Source organism: Cervus canadensis, chromosome 8 (genome assembly GCF_019320065.1).
Source record: "Cervus canadensis isolate Bull #8, Minnesota chromosome 8, ASM1932006v1, whole genome shotgun sequence".
NCBI classification, from domain to species: domain Eukaryota; kingdom Metazoa; phylum Chordata; class Mammalia; order Artiodactyla; family Cervidae; genus Cervus; species Cervus canadensis.
This window is the reverse complement of record NC_057393.1, coordinates 15,838,797-15,857,207: the sequence shown is the minus strand read 5'-3', so window position 1 is coordinate 15,857,207 and position 18,411 is coordinate 15,838,797. Positions and strand designations below refer to the sequence as shown.

The 18,411-nt window shown below is 33.4% G+C and overlaps 1 protein-coding gene across 3 annotated transcripts in view; it reads left to right on the top strand.

The window, feature by feature from the left end:
• ATRNL1 (attractin like 1) overlaps window positions 1-18,411 on the top strand; it is a 740,683-nt gene that overhangs the window by 193,048 nt on the left and 529,224 nt on the right. For 2 of the 3 annotated variants that reach the window (XM_043475348.1, XM_043475346.1), the window contains exon 19: window positions 8,354-8,491. The exons of the other annotated variant lie outside the window; for it this stretch is intronic. In XM_043475348.1, coding sequence (XP_043331283.1) covers window positions 8,354-8,491 — 138 coding nt within the window. The remainder of the gene's footprint in view (window positions 1-8,353; window positions 8,492-18,411) is intronic. 3 annotated transcript variants of the gene reach the window in all.

Sequence of the window (18,411 nt, the reverse complement as noted above, 5' to 3'; positions counted from 1 at the left end):
CATTCATGATTTTAATAATGTGTCTTCTTATATTTCTTTGTTAGTCTAGATAAAGCTTTGTTGATTTTGTTGCATATTGCAAAGAACAATTTGTATTTGGCTTTATTGATTTTCTTTATTCTTTTCCTATTCTGCATTTTATGTATTTTCACTCTGATTTTTATTAATTTCCTTTCTTCTGCTTGCTTTGAGTTTAGTTTTCTATTAATTTTTTAGTTTATTAAGGTGCAAAGTTAGGTTGATATGAGACCTTTTTTGTTTTTGAATGAAGGCTTTTACAATATAAATCTCTTTTTGAACAGTCTTTTTGCCGCATCTTGTAAGATTTTTGGTATGTTATGCTTTAGTTTAGTTTATCTGAAAGTAATTTTTAAGTTTCCTGTGATTGTTATTTGATCCATTTGTTATTTAGGAATATGTAGCTTAATTTCCATAATTTGTGGTTTTTCCATAGATTTCTAATTTCATTCAGTTGTGGTTAGAGAACATACTTTATATAACTTCAGTCCTTTTAAATTTATTGAGGTTTAAGACCTGAGGAGTTTTTTATGTGTAATTGAGAATAAAGCATATTCTGCTGCTGTTAAATGGGTTTTTTAATTTGTTTCTATTTGGTCCAGTTGGTTTATAGTGTTTTCTAAGTCTCCTAATCCCTCACTGATCATCTGTCTAGTTCTTTTATTCACTATTGAAAGTGAGGTATTGAAGTCTCCAACTATTTTTGTTGAATTCTTTATTTCTATTTTAATTTCTGTCAATGATTGCTCCGTGTAGTTTAAGTCTCTGTTATTAGATGCCTGTGTGTTTACAATTTTCATGTCTTATTGATGGATTGTCCTCTTTATCATTTTAAAATGTCCCTCTTCATCTCTGATAACATTTTAAAAGCCATCCCATCTTTCTTGTGGTTGCTGTTTGCATGTGAATATTTACATGTGTCTCCTATAAATGATATATAGTTAGCTCTTTGTCTTTCATCTAGTCTGTCTTTTCTGCCTTTTGATTGAATCATTTGCTCTATTCACATTTAATGTTATTTTTGATGTAACTGGATTTATGTTATTTTCCCCCTGTATATGATGAATTTGGTTCTTCCACTTTTCATTTATTTATTTATTTTGCAGTAAGTAAATATTTTATAATATAGCATTTTAATTTTTAATAGCTTTTTCATTACATTTTATGAGGTATATTCTTAGTGGTTACTCTAGGGTTTACTTCATATGTCTTAACTTATTAAAATATGTTTCATTTATGCTAACTTAATTCCAATGAGATAAAATGATGTTACTTTTATAGGTCTAATTTCTTTCTTCTTTTTTTGTGGTATCTTCATATATATTACATCGATATATATTACAAACCAAAGAAGTACATTTTACAGTTATCACTTTATATAATTTCATGTCTTTTAAAGAATCTGAGGGAAAAAAAGGAGGATGAGTATATGCTTTTAGCTTTCATTAATCTTTGTATTTACCATTTCTAGTTTTCTTCATTTGTTCCTGTGAATCTGTGTTACCATCTAGTAATACCACTTTATATCCTTAGATCAATATAGATTTTTTCCCATGCACTTCCTCTATGCTGTTATTGGGAAGTACTTTACATTTTATGTTTTATAGGCCCAACAATACCCTTATATCATTTAAAATGCAACCTGTAAAAATCAGGAAAAAGAAGAAAGGAGACAAAATAGATACTTTTACTCTTTTGTGAATGACAGTTATGTTATTGGTGCTCTTTGTTTTATATTGTGGAGTTAAATTACTGTCTGGTGTCACATGCTTTATCCTTAAAGAGCTTGATTTAGTATTTCTTGTAAGGTATATCTCCTGGCAGTGAATTCTCTCAATTTTTGTTTATCTGTGAATGTTCCACTTTAATTTTTGAGAAGTGGTTTTGTTGGATAGAAAATTTTTGATTGACCATGTTTTTTTTTTTGAGAACTTTGGATATATTATTCCAATGCCTACTGATCTCCATTTTTCTTGATTAAAAGTTAGTTGTTAATCTTATTGGGATTTTTGTAAGTGAGAAGTAATATTTTCTCCTGCTGCTTTCAAGATTTTCTGCTTGTCTTTGGCTTTCATCACTTTTATTATCATGTATTTTCAATCTGTTCATATGTATTGTAGTTAAAGTTCATTAGGCTTCTTGGTTCAGTTCTTTTGCTTTGTTGTGTACAACTCTCTGTGACCCCGTAGACTGCAACACACCAGGCTTCCCTGTCCACCACCAACTCCCAGAGTTTACTCAAACTCTTGTCCATTGAGTTGGTAATACCACCCAACCATATCATCCTCTCCTCCTCCTGCCTTCAGTCTTTCTCAGAATCAGGGTCTTTTCAAATGAGTCAGTTCTTCACATCATGTGGACAAAGTATTGGAGTTTCAGCTTCAGCATCAGTCCTTCCAATGAATAATCAGTCTTCTTGGATGTGTAGATTAATATTTTTATCAAATTTGGGGACTTTTAAGGAATTATTTCTTCAAGTAAATTTTAGCCTTCTTTGTCTCTTTCCTATCCCCCCAACATTCCCATTACATATAGATTCCCATATACATATAGATTCCCATTACATATAGATATGGCGCTTGTCATTTAACTGAGGCTTTGTTCATTTTTCTTCATTTTGTTTTCTCTGTTCTTCAGTTGACATGGTTTCTGTTGATCTCTCTTCACATTTTCTAATTCTTCTGACAGTTCAGATTTACTGTTGAATCTCTCTCTGTTGTATATTTTCATTTCAGTTTTTGTAGTGCTTTCCCCCCCCCGCCCCCAGTATTTGTAGAATTCTGTTTACTTTTTGTTTTTTTTTTAGCCACACTGCATGGCATGCAGGATCTTAGTTCCCCAACCAGGGACTGAACCTGTGCCCCCTGCAGTGGAAGTATGGGGTCTTAACCACTGGACCATCTGGAAGTCCTTCATTTCAGCTATTGTTCTGTTTTTATCATTTCCATTTGTTATTTTTTACAATTTTTATATTTTTTTGATATTTTCTTTTTGATGAGACTGTAATCTAGTAATATCTACCTTTACTTCCTTAAACATGGTTTTCTCCATTTTTTTGCTTTTGCTTTGCATATTTTTATTGTCTTGTAGCTGTCCTTTTACTCAAATTCTTAGGGTGTCAGTTCTCATTTTGATTATCTCCCTCTCTTTTTCCTGACTTTCCTTTATGTGGCTTATAATTTTTCATTTTGAGGTTTAATTCAGTAAGTGTTGGTTTTTTTTCTGTATCAAAGGTTTGGAAACCAAGGTCTGATGGCCAAACCTGTTGATTGCCTATTTTTATGAATACAATTTTACTGGATTATAGCTATTATCAATTGTCTGTATGTTGTATATGGTTACTTTTGCACTACAAAGGCAGCGATGATAGTTGTGAAGAGATTCTATGGTCTGCAGAACCTGACATACTTGTGTGACCTGAGTTGAAGAAATATTTCAGGAGGCCATTTAAATCTGCTTTTGCAAGATGCATGAGGCTTTTCTTATTTACAGAGCAGGTTTTAATACTGTTGTTTAATATTGGGGTTTCTCTACCATATAGACAATGTGAATTTCAACCCAACCCATCTGATTGGCACAGGCTCTCATAAGTGACTTTTGTCTTCCATACAATATGCCAGTGGACTTAATGTTCTTTTCTGCTTCTTTGGGCTTAGATGTATTTTAGTACCTTTTACACAGAAAGAGGCTACACTTGAGGGCTTTAAGCATTATAAATATGGTTCAAGTTATCTCTTAAGTATGCCAGAGATTATGTCTCCTGGTCCTCTGGGTTTTGAAACCCAAACCCACTAGCTCTTGCTTGTCTATTCCCATGTATAGTAAACTTTTGTCACTAGCTCAAGCTTCTCTTTAACATTCTTCTTTTGAATCCCAGTTTTATTTTTAGCAATGATAATTCCCTTTTCTTTTAAAGGGCTATGTTTTGAAAAAAAAGTTTTGGGTAAATTTTAGTCTTAACTTTCTATGTGGTTTTTTTTGAATTTTATTGAGAATGCCAAGCATATATTTTTTAATGTCTTACATCTGTTTTAGAGCACACATATTTTTCAAAACTATGTATTTTATTTGCATATCAAATGCTGTATTTTTCATTGTGTTCTGTTTTCAGTTTTTTTCTGTTTGTATGTATATAAATGAAGAGCCATCTGGACTAGTTTTAAAATTTAAACAAAATGGTATGGATGACTTTTCTTTAGTTTTACTCATGTTACAGAACCAAATTGTTATTAGAACCTTTCAAGTAACAGTGAATCCTGGAAGAACTGTTAGGTACAAGCTTACATTACCTTTTGATCCAACAAGCTGATGGTAGTGGAGAATAGAGCATCGTCCTAGGCTTCATGGTGTATCCTTTTCCTGTATGTTTGATACAGTCATTACTCCTGGGCCCTGCTGTCTATAACATGCCTTCTCCTTTGCCATTGCTGCCATACTAGTTACAAACTGCAAGGATGACCATATATTTTTTTTTTCTGGAAAATTTTCCAGCAGTTAGGTCTAAATTATATCAGCCTTCTGTATGGTATATTCATTACTTGGAACCTTAGACTTTCCTATATCACATTCTAGCAGCAGTATGGAGGCATACCAGTGATATGCTTCTTGATTGCACCATAACCCAGAGCTGCCTTCAGAACTTCTCACTTTTAGGAAGGTTACAGTTGAGTAGCATTATGCTAGAAGTCCTCCTTTGATTCCCAGAAACATAGTAGGTTGCCACTTTCTAGTTATATTTATGTAGTTGTCATCCCAACATCTGTTGGATCATAGAAAAAGCAAGAGTATTCCAGGGAAACATCTACTTCTGCTTCATTGACTACACTAAAGCCTTTGACTGTGTGGATCACAACAAACTGTGGAAAATTCTTAAAGCGATGGGAATATCAGACCACCTTACCTGCCTCCTAGAACCACGTATGCCAGTCAAGAAGGAACAGTTAGAACTGGACATAGAACAATGAACTGGTTCCAGACTTGGAAAGGATTACATCAAGGCTGTATATTGTCACCCTGCTTATTTAACTTATTATTGTGAAATGCCATACTGGATGAAGCACAAGCTGAAAGCAAGATTGCTGGGAGTAATTTTAATAACCTCAGGTAATACGCAGATGTCAGCACCCTTATAGCAGAAAGCCAAGAGGAACAAAAGAACCTCTTGAAGAAAGTGAAAGAGGAGAGTGAAATAACTGGCTTAAAATTCAACATTCAAAAAACTAAGATCATGGCATTTGGTCTCATTACTTCATGGCAAATAGATGAATAAACAGTGAAAACAGTGACAAACTTTTATTTTCTTGGGCTCCAAAATCACTGAAGATGGTGACTATAGCTATGAAATTAAAAGATGCTTACTCTTTGGGAGAAAAGCTATGACAAACCCAGACAATGAATTAAAAAGGAGAGACATCACTTTGCCAATAAAGGTCCATCTAGTCAAACCTATGGTTTTTCCAGCAGTCATGTATGGATGTGAGCGTTGGACCACGAAGAAAGCTGAGAGCTGAAGAATTGATGCTTTTGAACTGTGGTGTTGGAGAAGACTCTTGAAAGTCCCTTGGACTGCAAGGAGATCCAACCAGTTAATCCTGAAGGAAATCAGTCCTGAATATTCATTGGAAGGACTGATACTGAAGCGGAAGCTCCAATACTTTGGCCACCTGATATGAAGAGCCAACTCATTAGAAAAGACCCTGATGCTGGGAAAGACTGAAGGCAGGAGAAGAAGGGGATGACAGAAGACGAGATGGTTGGATGGCATCACCAAGTCAATGGGCATGAGTTTGAGCAAGCTCCCGGAGATGATGAAGAACAGGGAAGCCTGGCATGCTACAGTCCATGGCGTCACATAGAGTAGGGCGTGACTGAGAGACTGAATAACCACAGCAATAACATCACACTCCAATTCCTGTTGTTGCTGGCAAACTTTCTTATTATTTCATTGGTAATCTTTGAGGAGGATATTAGATGAGATTACTAAATTTCCTAATTTTTCAGAAGTTAAGGCATTTATGTTTCTGATGAAAAAAATGTAGCCAGGGGTTTCATTAAAATACTTCTAGTAACCTATCTCTTATTCTGACTTTTTCAGATAATACTTTTTTAAGTACTTAAGCCGAGTGAACCAACCCTAGTGGCCTTACATAAAATTTTCTATAAAAAATGACTTAAAGTTTAAAGCACAATTTTAAAAAATTAAAATTCTTAGCATTATTTTTTCTTATTATAATAGTAATACAAGTTGATAGTAGAAAATTGATGATGTAGAAAAATCTTTACTAAAGTTCTCCATAAAGAAAATTGATAATGTAGAAAAATCTTACAAAGATAACTACCATTTTCTATGGGCATATTTATACATTTCAAAACATAATTGTGGTCATTCTAGATATGGGTCGGAAAGATTCCCTGAAGAAGGGTTGGCCACTGAATCCAGTATTCTTGGGCTTCCTTTGTGGCTCAGCTGGTACAGAATCCACCTCCAATGCGGGAGACCTGGGTTTGGTCCCTGGGTTGGGAAGATCCCCTGGAGAAGGGAAAGGCTACCCACTCCAGTATTCTTGCCTGGAGAATTCAATGGACTGTGTAGTCCATGGGGTCACAAAGAGTCAGACATAACTGAGCAACTTTCACTTCACTTCACTTAGATATAATATTTGAGTTCTTATTTTACTTAATTTATTATGAATGTTTTTCTTGCTATTAAATTTTCTCCTAGCTGTTTTATAATATAAAATTTGAAAACTATATTGTAATTATCTCAGTGTTATTAGGAGTAAGATTATTGTACATTTTTCCCTGACGGCTGCATGTCATTTTTATACTATGTTACAGTAGAATTATGCCTCTGAAAATTTATGTAAGATACAGGTATTTATTTTTTTACTCTTTTTCTTTACCCTTTGATGTTAACTCATGTTGATGAGCTAGTCTTTTGGGATTTCCCTCTTACTTTCAAATTTTCTACATAGAGTATGTATGAAGTTTAATATCTGATCTTTCATACATCCTGATTGTTCATTTATTGGTGCTATTGATGAGATGTGTTACTTAATCCCAGCTTCCTGATCTTGGAAACAACCCTGAGAATAGTACCTTCCATACAAAATTGTTGTGAGGATTAAATTATGTAATTCATGTATAGCACTTGGTACTCTATCTTACAGTGGGGTAGTAGTTACAGTATTTAAGAAAACTGATGCAGTATGTGAACTGACAAAGCAGAATAGATAACAGCACAGACTATTGCAATCGATTTAACAGTGGCTTTCCTGGTTTGAGGTGAGGGCGCTAATTAAATCATAGTTGTAATAATGATGAAAATGATGATGATGTTTTGACAAGAAGTTACCAAAATAAGTTAATATTATGCCCCCAATAGACAATAAACAGGAGCTTTCATATATAAACTTTACTTCTCACCTAAAATTTTAAAATTCTATTGTAATATTAATATGAAAATATATTAGATCTCATTTGAAGATATAAAATATCTCATGCTTCAAATTTCTTTGTTTTAGTTCACATTTCAAGTAAAATTTCTAGTAAGCCTTGAAGCTTTTCTTGCCCAAAGAAGATAAACATTTATACAAATTAATTTAAAAGTTAAATTATGTTAACTTTTATGTTAACATAAATTATGTTAAATTTTACACTAATGTATTTTCTTGAAGTAAGGCCTTAGCATCATCACACAGTTTTCTGTATTTATTGATCCTTTTTTATTATACCAAAAGATAATTGATACATTTTGGCATCTTTATCAGAGCTGTGTTATTTATTCTTGTGTTAACTTAATAGACATAATAGTCACATGCATCTTTAAGGAATATGTTGAAATGAATTCCTTCCTTGGGCTTCTCTGGTGCCTCAGATGGTAAAGAATGAGCCTGCAGTTTGGGAGACCCAGGTTTGATCCCTGTTTGGGAAGATCTCCTGGAAAAGGGAATGGCTACCCACTCCATTATTCTTGCCCAGAGAATTCCATGGACAGAGGAGCCTGGTGGGCTACAGTCCCTGGGGTTGAAAAGAGTCGAATGATTGAGGGATTAATGCTTTGACCTTTCATTCTCTCCTTAGCTATAACATTTATGTTTCACTTTAATTTTTAGCATTATGTTTTATAGATCATAGGCAAAATTTGTCCCATGTTAATATTTTGAGACATATGTTAAAAAAAAAAAAGAAAAAACACTTGGGAAATGCCATTTGTACTTTGCTGTCATTCAGATTTGTAAAATAAATTCTTTGTCTTTATGGCAGTTATACTTGATATTGTTATGTAGATATTATCAACCTCTTTTTTTTTTTTTTTTTTTTTTTTTTTTTTTAGCTTGCCAGTGTAATGGACATAGCACTTGCATCAATAATAATGTGTGCGAACAGTGTAAAAATCTTACCACAGGAAAGCAGTGTCAAGACTGCATGCCAGGTTATTATGGTGATCCAACCAATGGAGGACAGTGTACAGGTAATTATTTTTTCTTTCACTTCATTGTATTTTTACTATAGGAAAGAAAATTAAGAAAGATGTACTTCTTGTGGAAATATATTTTATTAAGGAAGTTTTTTTCCATTGTCTTAGTATTTTTGGAAGATAATTTGTATTTATTGAGGACTATGAACTATAAAAATTCTGTGATATACTTGCTTTAAGAAACCCCTACTTTTTCTCATTTGAAAATGAATACATATTTACTGTAGGAAACTTAGTAAATGCAGACAAATTAAATTTAGAAATTATGTGTAATCTCAGTATTCTGAAAAAAATTACTGCTTATAGCTTATTTTTAATAACAGTGATCACTTTACATTTTAATTTAGAAATAAGAAATAAAGACTTTGTGTATGCCTTATATCCGGTAAGTTTTTGTTTGTTTGGTTTTGACAAGGTGATATAGCATAAAGTTTAAGAGAATGGATTTGGAATCAGTCGTTGGCTGAAATTCCAATTCTGCCACTGTTTAAATGTATGGCTTTGGTTAATTCACTTAACCTTAGAGAGTGCTTCATTTTTCTCATATGTAAAAGTGAAATGATAATGCTTCATTGGATTGTTGTAAAGATCAAATGAGATCATGTGTAATGGAGGCACATGTAATAGGAATTAAAGCACATTAAAAGAGCATTGTAAGTGCTAACAATTACCATCTCATTTTTTTGATCCTGAAATCCTTTTATTTATTTTCTTTCTCTGTCTTGCTACTTTTTTCTTCCTATTTTTTTAAAAAGAAAATTTGGTCTTTCTTTAAAAAAAAATTTCTTTCAGATTGTAATTTTTCAATAATCCTTCTTCATTTCTAAGTTGGTCCTTGTTCCTTAAATCTTCAATCTATTTTTTCTAAATGGAGAGTGTCTGAATAGCACTCACAGAAAAGCTGTGGTAAGATGAGGAATCTTTAGAGAGAATTGGGCCTGGGGCTGATCTAGACAAAAATTTTAACACTACCTGCATTTTAAAACCACCTGGAGAGCTTTTTAAAAAATATGGATGTCTAGGCCACTCCCTAAAATAATTAAATCAGTCTCTTAGTTTAGGTTCTAGGGTGATTCTTGGTTCTTTAAATCTTCCGAAATGACTCAAATTTACACTCAGAGTCGAGAAGACAGGATGATGAGCTTATGCCTTAGAGTCAACGAAATTGCTCTGGCGATAGCAGGTTTCCATTCATTGCTGGTGAGTGGAAATTTTGCTCTGCCCTGATTGAGGCTCTAACACATGAATTGGTTGACACTTGGATTTTCTGTGCTTGAGGTACTGTACTCATAGCTTATATTCATTGTCTCATTTCAAGACAACTGTAAGGGAGGAATCACAATTGCTTCCATTTTAGGTACAGCCAACTATACAAAGAAGTTAAGTAAAGTGCTCAAGATTATACTACTACTAACAGGCAAGAAATATGATTCTTAGACCTAACTCTTGACTATCAATGCAGAAGTAGTGTTAATGTGAACAGGGAGGATTCAGGAACCCTTCGCCAAAAGCCACAGCTTAGTGCTGTGTTCAATGTGTAAAGAAGCTGCAGGAGATATCTGTACAATGGAATCCAAAAAATTCAGAGCTTGTCTGTTAAAATCATAGTATTATATTTTGTTATTTTATGTTTGCTGAGTAAAAAGAACCATCCTGTTTTCCAAAGCTTTTTACTACTGAATTTTCTTTAGCCAAGAATTTCATTGGAAATAAAATGTATTTCAGATAGATTAGATAGATGATTATTTATGATTAAAAATAGGGCTTCCCAGGTGGTGCAGGTTATAAAGATTCTGCCTGGCAATGCCGGAAACACAGGTTTGATCCCTCATGTGGGAAGATCCCAGGAGTAAGAAATGGAAACCCACTCTAGTATTCTTGTCTGGAAAACTCTGTGGACAGCAGAGAGTCAGACATGACTGAGCTACTGAGCGCAGACACACACACACATGCACACGCACACGCACACGCACATGCACACACACACATGAATGCTTTGTTTCTGTGACTTTAAGGAAAAAAAAAAATTCTTTTTTTTTTTTTTACATTGCAATTTATATGTGTTTGCAACCTTTCAAATATTTATATAGAATTGTTTTAATTTACTTTTATAAAAGTTATTTTATTTATGCTCTCCAAATAATTTTAATGTCTATATAATAGTGCATGGGGATTTTGTGAAGTAATTTGCTTAATATTTTTCTGTTATTTATATGTTGCTTCCATCCATAACCCCATTTTTAGAGGGTTTTTCTTAAATTGGGGTCAAATTCACAAAGCATAACATTAACCATTTTAGGTACACAATTCAGTGGCGTTTAGTACCCTCACAATATTGTGAGACCATCAACTCCATCAAGTTCCAAAACATTTTCATCACTCCAAAAGAAAATATCATACTTATTAAGCAGTTATCCCAAGTCCTTGGCAATCACTAATCTGCTTTCTTTATGTATTTACTTATTCTGAATATTTCATATAAATGATATTATAAAATGTGTGACTTTGTGACTGGCTTCTTTTACTTAGCTATAATATTTTTAATATTCTTTCTTTTAGTATCTATCAATACTTCATTCCTTTTTACTGATGAATATTATTCCATTGTACACATATATCACAATAGTTTTACCCATTTATTTATTGATGCACATTGCTTTTTTTCCAACTTTTGGCTGTTGTGAATACTGCTACTGTGAACATTACTGCACATGTTTTCTGGGAGGGATTTCAAGTTTTTGGCTGTTTTATGTATCAACTAGAAGAGGAACTGCTGGGCCATTTGGTAATTTTATGTTTAACCTCTTGGGGAGCTGCCAAGTTGTTCAAATTGTTTTCCATGGGGGCTGCATGATTTTACATTCCCTTCAGTACTGTGGATGATTCCAATTTCTTTATGTTCTGGCCAACACTTATTATTTTACATTTTTTAAAAGCTTCTAGCTGTGGTGATAGGTGTAGAAATATTTCTCATTGTCATTTTGATTTGTATTTTCCTCATGACTAGTGATGAAGTTGTTGGCCATTGTATATAGTCTTTGGAGAAATGTCTATTCAAGTTCTTGACCATTTAAAAAAGAATTAAAAAAATTGTGGTATGTACGTAACATAAAATTTTCCTTAAAAGAGTGTGTAGTTTAGTTGCATTAAGTGCATTCACATTGTGCATTCATCATTACCATTCATCTTGAAAGTTTTTTCATCTTTCAAAGCTAAAACTATATAACCATTAAATAATAAATCTTCATTCCTCAACACCAGCTCCTGGAAGCCACTCTTATACTTTCTGTCATTTTGAATATGATTACTCTAGATACCTTAGATAAGTGGAATTTTCATAATTTGTCCTTGAGTGATTGGCTTTTTTCAGTTATCATGATGTCTTTATGGTTCTCTCATGTTTTAGCATGTGTCAGAATATCCTTCCTTTTTATTGCTGAATAATATTCTGTTGTATATGTATACTACATTTTCTTGATCTGTTCATCTGTTGATGAATACTTGAGTTGCTTACATCTTTTCACTATTATAAGTAATATTGCGATGAATGATATGGGTGTACAAATATTTGTTCAATTTTTTTTTTTTTTGGTCTCTTCATGTGCCTATTTCGCACTTGTATGTCTTTGGATAAATGTCTATTCAAGACTTTTGTTCACTTTTTATTTGGATTATTTGGTTTTGTTGTTGAATTCTGAGTTCTTCATATATTCTAGTCATTGTTATTAATTGCTAAGTCCTGTCTAACTCTTTTGTGACCTCTGGACTGTAGCCCATCAGGCTTCTTTGTCCATGCAATTTCCCAAGCAAGAATACTGGAGCAGGTTGCCATTTCCTTCTCCAGGGGATCTTTCCAACCCAGGGATCGAACCCGCGTCTCCTGCATTGGCAGGCATATTCTTTACCACTGAGCTACCAGGGAAGCCCTTATTCTAGTTAGGAGGCCCTTATCAGACATATGATTTGCAAATATTCTCTCCCGTTGTATAGGCTGTCTTTTCACTGTCTAGACAGTGTTCTTAAAGGCACAAAAATTTTCAGTTTTGATGAAGTCCAGTTTATCTCTTTTTTTCTGTTATTGCTTGTGCTTTGGTGCATATCTAATAATCCAAGAATATAATGTCATGCAGATTATGCAAAGTATTATTTTAATTTTTTTGCCGACATAGGCAAAAGGAACCTTCAAATAACTCTATTAGCTAAAAGCTGTTTTAAATTAAAATAAGTTATTATTATTTTGACAGGCAGAGTGCTTTTAGAAATATGTTTCCCTTTGGGAGTCATACTTCTCTGCTAGGTTTAAGATTAATTCAGTTATTTCATATTATTTTTGTTGCTGACATTATACATCTGTAGAGCTGAGGTACAATGAAATAGAAAATTAAAGAGAATGAAAGATAAATACCTTTCTTTTTTTACTGTTGCACATTCTCTGGTAGTTTATGAAGCTTTAAATAATTCCTTATAGTTTCCTTGTTTCCCAAATTTGGCAAAATAATATTTTGCTGTCTGTGACTTTTCTATGGTGATGTGATATATGAAATTCATTTTTATTTCTTATAGCCACATTTGTTATCTAAATAAATAAAAAATATGCCACATGCAGTGAATTATATTTAATGCGGTAAAGGCTAAAATCAACTTATAAAGAAATGAGAGGCAAAGTTTATTTCTTCATTTTTTCATTCACCTCATTGAGAAAAGTTCATTTTTCCCTTAGTATTTGCATTTATTAAAATTCAAAGTCCATAGTGATATTAAGGGAAGTGAGGAAATAGACTTATATTTAAATGGTAAGGCTTAAATGTACTGTAGCTTTAGATATTCTTTTAAAAATTCAGCCTACTAAAGCCCTTTAACATTGTTGTAAATATATAAATGTACTTACATACTTTTATTAGTTGTTTTTAAACTATGGTATATGTATGGCTCTTCTATTAGTTCAGTTAACTTTGAAAGTGCTTTGTTATTAAGCTATTTTATTTCTTATTAATGTTCAGTCAGATTCCTTGATAGCATACTTATTCTGGTGCTGGTAATTATTTATCTTCTCAGGTGACGCTAGTTGTAAAGAATCCACCTGCCAGCGCAGGAGACATAAGAGATATAGATTCAGTCCCTGGGTCAGGAAGACCCCTGGAGAAGGGAATGGCAACCCACTCTAGTATTCTAGCCCAGAAAATTCCATGGACAGAGAAGTCTGATGGGCTACAGTCCATGGGGTCGCAAAGAGTTGGACACGACTGAGCATGCACACACACATCTGTCTGTCTGTCTATATGTCTATCTGTATTTGTAGCTATAAAAGAACATAACATTGTTAAGTGTTTGGGCTTCGAAATCACATTGATTGGACTTATATACTGGCACTGTCACTGTCTCCTTGGGTGAGTGCAGCTGAATTTAATTTATTGTGAGGCTTAAATAAACAGGAAATAATACGTGTTTCTAGGAAATGTTAGCTTTATAATGCAAGCTGTTATTGCATGTTATTATTATTATTTATAACATCATTAGAGTTAAGTATTTTAATATAAGTGTATGAATCATATTTGTGGGACAGTATTACTTTTGCTATATTGTCTCCAGTATGACTGATATATTTTAGTAGAGAAAATAAGTGAAAATTTCATTAAGAGTAGCAGCTCAATGTGCTACAACAATTCAACACTCAATATACTGTATTACTTTGTGATGAAGGATTATTCTTCACTTCCCCAATTATTGACTACTTCCTATATGCAAAGTAGTGTGTTAGGACTTAAATTTATATGCAGTTGACTTAACAGAGATTTGAGCTGCACAGGTCCACTTACACAGGAATTTTTAAAACAGTAAATACTGTAGTACTACACTGTCTGCAGTTTGTTGAGTCTTGTGTATAGAGGATGTACAACTGTGTGTAGGAGGAACCTGGTATCTGGAGGAACTGCATATATGGAGTGCCTGGCTACAAATTATGTAGGATTTTTCTGTTGCACAGAGGGTTGGCATCAGCAAAACCCTTGTTGTTCTAGAATCAACTGAACATTGTGTAGGTGCTTTAATAGTGTTATGTAGAAGCTGAATGACAGAATCAGGGACTAAGAGATTCGTTTTAATGACAGTATCTGGGTAGGCCCTTGAAATTGAGGGCAGTTTACAAGCTTCAATTTTATGTGATTGTCATTAGTTGCATGTTTTCACAACTGTCTCTGAATATAAGAAACTGAGCTATAATGTTATTAATCTTAAAAATATTTTAATATATTTACATGTATTTTTTGGTTTCATTATTCATAAAATGTATTATAAGAAAAAAGCTCTCCATACTGAAATATACAGACATTTAAAAAAATGCAGTCTTGGGACTTCCCTGGTGGTCTAGTGGTTAAGACTTCACCTGCCAGTGCAAGGGGTGTGGGTTCGATCCCTAGTCAGGGAACTAAGATCCCACATGCCTTGTGGCCAGAAAAACAGAACATAAAGCAGAATTAATATTGTAACAGATTCAGTAAAGGCTTTAAAAGTGATCCACATTAAGAAAATCTTATAAAACGCAATCTTGTATGAATAATTTGCTTCATCTAGGTCTTACTTTTTTTTAGTTCACTGCAAGATGTCTAAATGGTTTTGTTGATGTTATGAATAAATTCTTTTCCTCTAACATTACATTCATAACTTGTTTTAGTAAATCTGATTTTGTATTTGCTTATGTCTTTTAGTTCATTTTATTATTATTTTTCTAGGTTCTTAAATAGTATACTTATATGATTTTCTTTCTGTATATTTTTACTTTCAATAGTGTTAAAGAAAATTATTTTTCAGTATGGGATATAAAGAGTTCTTTCAACATAGTGACAGTTCTATTTTTACCTTTGTTTCTTATTAGCAAAACTTATGTTTTTCTTTTTGGCATGCTATTAATATCTGTCCATAGCAGGCTTTTACAGAAACAGTTAAAACTTTAATAAACACACTGGGCTATTCTCTGAGACTTGAGGATAATAAAGAAGATGAATGAACTCTTCCTTCTCTCTGTTGGAATAAGAGATTTTTTTTCATTTTAAACCTTTCTTACATATTGCAGATTGTTCATAGAAGTTGAAAATTTATAGCCAAATGAACTTGAGCATTTCTTAAATGTAAGAGTTTAATTCTCTCAAAATGGGAGCATTGGGCTGAATACTCTAAAAATGCAGATAACAAAAATCACTGGATATGGAAATCTTATTTCTGTTGATTATTTTGACATAACAAAGTTAAGCATGTGTATTTTCTGAGTATACATTATCATCCTGTGTGGCCAAGAAATGCCAATATGAGATTTTAAATATTTCAAAGCGAGGACACTAAATGAATAATTGCATAACTATATGGTGATATTTAGCATAGGGTATAGTCATGAAGTTATACTTTGACCTAAGATTCTCTTGAATGACATTTTTATATAAATTTAAGAAAATGAGAGAGCCTTTTAAAATAATATAGAGTTGCTCATTTCAACTGCCTGATTAAAAAGACGGTCAGTGCACAGTTTCTGTAGTATTTTTAGCTAGTTTCTCTTCTTTTTATACTAAATATTAAAAAAAAAAATTTGACTGGGTTGGGTCTTAGGTGCAGCATGTGGGATCTTCAGTCTTCGTTGTGGCCTGTGGGATCTGGTCCCCTGACCAGGGATTGAACCCCGACCTCTGCATTGGGAGCATGGAGTCCTAACTATTGGACACCAGGGAAGTCCTTATACTAATTTTTTGATATCCTTTGTTTATCTTGTAAAGGTGTTCCTTTACATCAAATGCTCAGTAGCCCTGTTTTCTTTTTCTACTCCATCTTTCAAGCTCTTTTCATCCTTTTTGTCCTCATAAAAGGAATTTTAAGGACAAGAAGAGTTTATGAAAACTGTTTGGCCCTGACATCGTCAGGTATTTTAGAATGATCTTTGTGGATTATTAGAAGATGCAGTTTACTCCTCTTTTCTCTTAGATTCCTTTTGCAAGAACTGTCTGTGGGCTGTCTCATGAAACCGCTAGAGATATTAGTCAGTGAATTTTTAAGAGCTGGGAACTTTTCCATGCATGGCTTACTTTGGCACCTTCCTTATGATCTCCCTTCTTACTTTTTATTGCAGAGTTTACCCACCAAAATTTTTTCTCGGATTTTTTGCGTTTGGTTAATGGTTTTTAGGCTCCTAGACATAATGTAGAATATCTCCACCTCTGATTTGTAAGTTTTTGACCAAGAAGTGTGTCACATGAATGCTTTCTCTTCATTAGCAAGTTCACTATATCTCTCTTATGGAATTAAAAAAAGAAAGAAAACCTATTCGATGGTTTTCAGTTTAGTTCAGTTGCTCAGTCGTGTCCGACTCTTTGTGACCCCATGGACCACAGCACGCCAGGCCTCTCTTTCCATCACCAACTTCCGGAGTTTACCCAAACTCATATCCATTGAGTCGGTGATGCCATCCAACCATCTCATCTTCTGTCGTCCCCTTCTCCTCCTGCCTTCAATCTTTCCCAGCATCAGGGTCTTTTCTAGGAAGTCAGCTCTTCGCATCAAGTGGCCAAATATTGGAGTTTCAGCTTCAACATCAGTCCTTCCAATGAACTCTCAGGACTGATCTCCTTTAGGATAGACTGGCAGTCCAAGGGACTCTCAAGAGTCTTCTCCAACACCACAGTTCAAAAGCATCAATTCTTTGGTGCTCAGCTTTCTTCACAGCCCAAATCTCACATCCATACATGACCACTGGAAAAATCATAGCCTTGACTAGACGGACCTTTGTTGACAAAGTAATGTCTCTGCTTTTTAATATGCTATCTAGGTTTGTCATAACTTTCCTTCCAAGGAGTAAGTGTCTTTTAATTTCATGGCTGCAATCACCATCTGCAGTGATTTTTGAGCCCAGAAAAATGAAGTCAGCCACTGTTTCCACTGCTTCCCCAATCTATTTGCCATGAAGTGATGGGACCAGATAACAATACTTAACCTACTGGGGGCAAGATGGAAACCATCTAAGTGTTCAAGGTTTCCCTTTAGTTTTGCTTGATGTAGTGCTTAGCTTCCTCATCATGTTTTACTTTAGGTTTTATGTTGCAAGGATCTGGCACAATTTGTTTTTTAAAAAGTAAGATAAGGTATTATAATTTAAAGACAAAAATGACTCTAACCCTAAACCTACAAATGTTGAGGAATTCCTATTAGCTTTGAATGACAGGCGTAGGATGAAAATGAAGAGGTGAATTTAAATTGGGGGTACTAGTCATATTCTAAAACATATAAAACATTTATTTGGTATGCTACAGAAAATTAGAGGTTAACTAAGAAACTCTCAGTATGTATTTAGCTTTTTCTGATACAGATTTTTTCGAAAGCAAAATCAAGCTAAATACCAATTTACATACACACTTTTTCATTTCTCAAAAACTACTTAGTGATGGTGGCAAAGTTAATTATATATTAGAAATGCCTAGAGCAGGTGCAAGAAAGCACCAGCATAAATACTCTCTGTAAATAGTTCATAAACATATTAAAATCTGTCTTAACATATTATTTAGGAAGAAATGCCTTTCTTCAAAGTCCATTTTTATATATCATAAGATCTGAATGTAAGTGTTTGCTTTTTTCTTAATCACATATAATTTTATCTATACCTTTTATATTGCTTTTCTTTCAAATTTTAGTAAATAAAATTTACTAATTTTACAATAACCATGGTCTATGCTTTTAAGCTTTAAAGCAACTATATAAACATTTAATTGTATATTTAGCATACAGTTGTATGTTTAGCATAAATTGTATGTTTAACAGCTTACTTTATTAAGCAATTTTAACTTATTTTTGACTTATTAAACATTTCTGTAGAAGGCCACTATTATTTAAATTAATGTTCATAAACTACATTGAGTAACTATTATTTAAAAGAATGTTCT